This window comes from Nestor notabilis, unplaced genomic scaffold (assembly GCF_000696875.1).
Source record: "Nestor notabilis isolate BGI_N333 unplaced genomic scaffold, ASM69687v1 scaffold269, whole genome shotgun sequence".
NCBI classification, from domain to species: domain Eukaryota; kingdom Metazoa; phylum Chordata; class Aves; order Psittaciformes; family Psittacidae; genus Nestor; species Nestor notabilis.
The window spans coordinates 42,118-47,840 of record NW_009942123.1 but is presented as its reverse complement, the minus strand read 5'-3'; the positions used below and the strand labels follow the sequence as shown (position 1 = coordinate 47,840).

At 41.5% G+C, this 5,723-nt stretch overlaps 1 protein-coding gene across 2 annotated transcripts; it reads right to left on the bottom strand.

Moving 5' to 3' along the window:
- Nucleotides 1-705: 705 nt before the first annotated feature.
- On the bottom strand, nt 706-3,721 carry LOC104401072 (fatty acid-binding protein, adipocyte-like). Of its 2 annotated transcripts, none has more exons than XM_010021225.1 (4): nt 3,600-3,721; nt 2,176-2,348; nt 1,863-1,964; nt 706-938 (listed from the first exon to the last, which is right to left on the bottom strand). In XM_010021225.1, exons 1-4 carry the CDS (start codon nt 3,670-3,672, stop codon nt 888-890), a joined length of 399 nt encoding a protein of 132 aa, XP_010019527.1. In that variant the 5' UTR covers nt 3,673-3,721; the 3' UTR covers nt 706-887. The 2 variants fall into 2 exon arrangements, with proteins under 2 accessions (XP_010019527.1, XP_010019528.1); XM_010021226.1 differs by having other exon boundaries at nt 718-938; nt 1,859-1,964; nt 3,600-3,714.
- Between the last annotated feature and the right edge of the window lie 2,002 nt (nt 3,722-5,723).

The following is a 5,723-nucleotide window of genomic DNA, read 5'->3' as shown; positions in this document are numbered from 1 at the left end:
TAAGAAGAGTTGAAAACCATGGTGTCCAAAGGGCTTTGCATCTAGAGAGGCTCATGTTCCCAAGACTGAGCTAACCTAATGAGCTTGTAGAAAGTGCATATAGGAAATATATGAGGTTGTACCACTAGCAAACTCTTACAGGCTTTTAGTAGTGCTGAGAGTACTTTTTAAACTATGATGCTTAACTCAAGGCTTTATGTCTAATATAGAACAAAAAGAGATGGTAAGGAAAGGGAAGTAAAAGAATCACAGCTGAGAGCTTCAACAGCTGTAATTTCAGACTTCAGGTGGAAGAGGACAAGATCACATCACTTTAGGTGATTCTGGGGTTTAAAATTGTTAGAACTTGTGCAAGGAGGAGGTGTTTGGTTCCCTGCCAATGCTGGACACCCACAGTAACCACCCTCCTCCCTGTCTCAGGAGCAATACCCAGCGAAGCCAAGAGAAGCATCCCTTGCTGTGCACAGACTCCTTGCAGTGGTTAACCCACACATGGTGCTCACCAGAGGTGTTTGTGTCCAGGTCTACATCTATCGCACAAGTGCCACTCACTGGATGGTCTCAAATCCTCTTTCTGCACTGAGATGGGTCACAGTTACCAAGTGTGGAACTAGCTCTCAAGCAATGCTTGATGCCACACAGCATCCCTTCCCATGTTCCATCCCTCCCAAACCCCTTTCTGACAAACTCCAGCACAAGCATGGGTTGTAGAAAGCTGAACATTTTATTGAATAGCCACAACAAATTAGTCTAGCTGCGTGTAACTGTTTTGGGATACATCTGTAAAAAGTACAGTTCTCTTTAAAATATATTTGTGGACATTTTCTCCTTTGGTTAGGTTGTTTTTCTCCAGCTTTAAGCATTGGTCCTGTGTGAAGATGGCTTCTTCATGCTTTTTCATAAACTCTTTTGCAGATAACATTATTCATGGTACATTCCTAGAAAGAAAGGTAAGTTTAATCAGCTTTTAACTCATGAAATATTTGTTAGTCAGAAGGCATAGAATTATTTATCCATTGGCAGCCAGTGTAAGAAGAAATTTGCACTTCTCCTCCTCTACGAACAGTTACCAAAACAGTGAAACTCAAGTTTGAGAGCTTCAGAAACAGAAGTCTGAAATACTGTTCCAGCAAGCCCCAGGAGATTTCAAGTCTCCACTTTAAAACCTCTAAAGAAGGATCCTAGGACTTCAGTGGAGGGTGATTGGACTCCGAAGTGGGGCATTAGTCTTATTTCCTTCCACCTTCTGCAGCAGTGGCTTGTCTTCATATGTGTGTGCATGACACAAACACATACAGACAGAAAGTCCTTCACAGCTTTCAGACTTGAGGGTGCTGGTGTCAGCCTCTGCATGTTAGGCTCCGTCCTCATCTATTTTTCTGTTAGCTTAAACTCTGTATTGTTCAATCTTTCTTAATGAAGTTGTTATTAAAACCTATTTCTATTTGTTTTCCTCTGGTCTCTATCCAAAGAAATTTAAATATTAAATTTATGAACATACTATTTTTCTCTAGGGGAGGGCAGAACTCTTCAGGAATTTTGTGTATGTGTATCATTTTGTAGCATGTAGGAACCTCAGCTGCTTTTTATGAACACAATTTTAGTCCCCTCCCAGATTCTTCAAATTGTCTTTCCTGAAACTGGAGAGCAAAGCTGGGAAGCCCCAAACTGCAGGTGGGCCTCACTGGCACCAAGTCAAGCACAATACTCTCTGACCTGATAATACCAACCAACTGACTCATTCAGAGAGACACAAAGCCCTTTCAGGTGCTTTCATTCATTGTATTTGAGTCCAATGTAACATATTTGCTAATGAATTCTGTACTATGAACCAAGCGATTAAGTAACAAAAATGAACTCACCATCACCAGGTTCCCATCCACAACTTTTCTCTTTAAGATAGTCTCTTTTCCATCCCACTTCTGAACCTGGGTCAGTATGCCATTGTCTAGGGTTATGACATTCTGCCAAAGAAAAATGCAAAGTGTGGCTATTTCATCAGGGTGATCCAGGCTGAAGAGAAGACTGTTTCCCTGTCCAAACCTTTGAGGGCAGCATTTCTACACTGGATGTCAAAGTCACAACTCCATCCTCCTGTTCCCACACCCCTTTCGAAAGACTTATTTCACATCCCTTTTGAAAGATGCATTTGGAAATCGCTGGTTTTGGACTCACCTTTGTTTTTCTGTCATCTGCTGTGGTCTCATCAAACTCTTCACCCAGCTTGAAAGAGATCTCTGTATTTTTGAAGGTACTCTCTGTTTTGATGGTTATCACATCACCATTGATGCTGATAGTTACACTGGGCTTGGCCACACCAGCCATTTTCCTGGTAGCAAACCCCACACCTATAAATAAGACAGGGTACCATTAAATTGTCATCTTTACTCAATGTTTTTCTCTTATTTCTTGGAAAAGAAAACCAATAAACCAAACAACTTCAGTGCTAATTTCCCTATTACTTTCTGAATTTGTAATTAATTCTATGTTGCAGAGGTTCTTTTATAATATCTCACTAGTTTGGTGTGGATATAGACCAAGCCAGGTGGGATGACGCAAGGAAATTCTCTGCTCTGACATTGTCAGAATAGTGAAAACAATATTTTGAAGACTAAGACAAGATTTTAATGACAGATATTTGCACATATACTTGCCCAAAATAACTGTGGTGGTTTGTACACTAACTTGTATGCCAACTGTATCAAGAAGTAAACAAGCAGAAATATATGATGGTTTCTAAGCCACAAAAACAAACAAGAAAAAAAAAAGGTTTTTTTTTTCCCCTAATATATTTATCAGTGGCTGGACTGAATAAAAGGAAATGATTAAGACATAGCTGGCAATGGTTATGTCCTGAGTAAAATCTGGGGTAAAGATTAAGAGTGCGAGAGTCTCACTAAAAGCTATCTAAATGCTGCATAAATCTTGGTGACTATTTCACTCCTGATCTCCAAATAACCCCTCATCTTTTTAGCCCGTACTGACTCTATCAGTGCAAGTTACCCCATATTTTCCGCACACTAAAAGAATGCGGAAAGCTTTCAAATCCAAATTTTAATGCTAAGCAAGACGTCTATACCCTTAGAGAATCCCTCCAATCTTTTGCAAGTATCTGCATGAATCCATGCAATTTTCTTTGTTAATATTCACTGGAGGCAGCTGCAGATTTTCATTCATAGAATAGCCATGACAATTAATCCAGCAGCAATATAAAGAAGTTTAAGTGTGTTTCTTTTAGACAGAGAGAAGCTTGCTATATTCAAACATTACACCCTTTGTATGTCCAAGGATAAACAGATAATCCACCCAAAATATTGCAGAGATGAGTTTTACATCCATTTATAACACTGCTAAGTAGGCATGCATGGACTTGGCTTACCTGAAACCATTTCTCCCCATCAAGGTTTTTCTACATTATAGGAATTTGAAACCACTAATTCAAACAGTCAAGTTCTCCAGTTTAAGACCATCTGATCAAAATAGTTGGACTAAAATCTCCTTGGTAAACAGCATAGCCAGAAAAAGCAAATAAGGAATAAAGTTCAAAATCAGATTCCTTCCCTGTCCCAGATACAACAACTCCAAACAACAATTCTCACCCAGCTCTTTCATATAGTCCTCAAAGTTTTCACTAGAAAGGAGCTTCCAGGTGCCCACAAACTGGTCACACATCTTGGCAGGTTACAGAGAAGTCTTCCACAGGATCAAACAGAAATGCAGGACAGGAGGATAGTACAAGCTCGAGAAGATCAGGAGTTATCTTTAAAAAGGAGCCCTGGCCACATGATGCTCTAGGATGACCAATGAAGAGGGAGTCCCAGTGCCCAGTGTTTTCCTTCCTTCCCTACCCCTCCTTTGCCAGTAGGTCATAGTGTAATTATTCTTATGCCCTTACTAGCACAAAGATCACTGTCCTGTTTTTATTTAATTATTTCTGTCACTCAAGAACACTTCACTTTAAAGACAAATAATTACATCATATTGTCTCTCAGAAGAAAAAAATAGGCTCAGTCCACAGAGGGTTGTGTTCTTTCTCATACTCTTTACTTTCATTTCAGCCCACCATATCAGTTGGACAAAGCTACATTCCTACACTGTAAGATCTGAAAGGCTCACTGGGATAATTTAGTTTGCTTCCTGCAGCCATGCAGTAAGAGATTTTATCCAGATAGGCACAGAATTACAGGAAGAAATGGATTTGGGGCAGAAAGAGAGAGTACTGGTGGCTGCAGAGGGGTAAGGCAATAAAACTGTTTCCTTGATTGGGATGTCCTTATGATTGAACCACCTGAATTAATTGACCAATAGCTCTGCTGCTTTTATGTGATAGAGAGGGGATATAGGGCTCCGTGAAAAGCAAAGTAACAAAACAGATAATTTCTGTCCCTTTTCCGCCTGTGCTTTCTGAAGACCTATGCCCCAATGACTAGCATTATGACTAGCTGTGGCATAGAGCTAGGCTCTGGTATTGACCCACCTTCATTTGTTTTCTGCTTGCATTGTTCAAGTAGTAATCTGTTTGAGGCAACGTGTGTACAGGCCTGACATAATGAGGTCCGCCTTGACTCATCCCCTAAGCCCTGTCATAGCTCTGATCACCAAAAACTGTACCAGAAAGTAGTCAAGCAGTTTCTTAGACCTTCCTTTTGGCTGTAACATGCTATTCCAATAGCAAAAAGCAGCTAATAAGAGCAGACTCCAGACCCTGCAATTCATCTTAGGAGGATTTCCTGGAAATACTCTGCTGGTTGTTAGGCATCAAATAAGTTGGTCCACAAATTTTTGTAAAGTAACATCTTGTAGAAAAAATATTTACATAGGATTGCAGGATCATAGGGAAATTCAGAAGGGAAGAGAGGTCAGGAGGTCTCCAGCACAGCCTCCCACTCAGGCAGGAGCAGCTCTGAGCTCAGACCAGGCTGCTTAGGGTTGTGCCCTCTCAGGACTTGGAAACTTCCAAGGACAGAACCAGCACAGCTGCCCTGGGCAATCCTCAGCCCTGACCAGCTGTCCCCAGGGGCAAAGGATCTTCTTATCTGCTGCCTGAACCTCTCTTCTTTCAGCTTTTACTCACAGTCTCTCATCCTCCCACCATTCACTGCTATGAGAAGCCTGGCTCCAACCTCTTGGTGACTTCCCCATGGTGCTGGGGACTGCTGTAAGCACTCCCAAAGTGATGCTTAACCAGGATGAACCACCCCAGTCTTACAGCCCCTCCTCACAGGGCAAGTGCTCCAACCCCCTGAGCATCCTGGGGGCCCTCTATTGCACTCACAGCAAAACTGAGTGCAGGACTCTGGATACAGCCTAATGAGTGCCGAGGAAAGGGGAATAATCATTTCCATTCACCTATTGGCTGTGCTCCTGTTTGTACAGCTCAGGATGGTTTTCACCTTTGTGCTGCCAAGGCTCAGCTTGCTGCCTACCAGGACTCTGGAAGCCTTTTCTGCAGAGCTTCTCCCTAGCCAGTCTGTTCTGAGCCTGTATTGCTGTGAGGGCTGAATATGTTTTTACATGTGCAATCAGTTACCCTCCTGTGCTCTAAAGACTGCAGACTGTGGGAAAAGCTATTCTTTTTCAAATTTTTTCCTTTAGAATAGCTAATCCCAGGTTTAGCCTGTACTTTTTTGAGATTTTCTGTATTTACCAACTTTGGGTTAGTCCCAGAATAAATGAGATAATATTCCAATTACTGAAGTCTTAGATGACGTTCCTGATTTGTT

Excerpts from the sequence above, each read along its gene's own strand:
- LOC104401072 (XM_010021225.1), bottom strand. The coding sequence starts at position 3,672 with ATGTGTGACCAGTTTGTGGGCACCTGGAAGCTCCTTTCTAGTGAAAAC. Across the intron at positions 2,349-3,599 it reads GGACTATATGAAAGAGCTGG|GTGTGGGGTTTGCTACCAGG; the intron begins GTGAGAATTGTT and ends TCTTATTTATAG. Across the intron at positions 1,965-2,175 it reads CAGATGACAGAAAAACAAAG|AATGTCATAACCCTAGACAA; the intron begins GTGAGTCCAAAA and ends TTTCTTTGGCAG.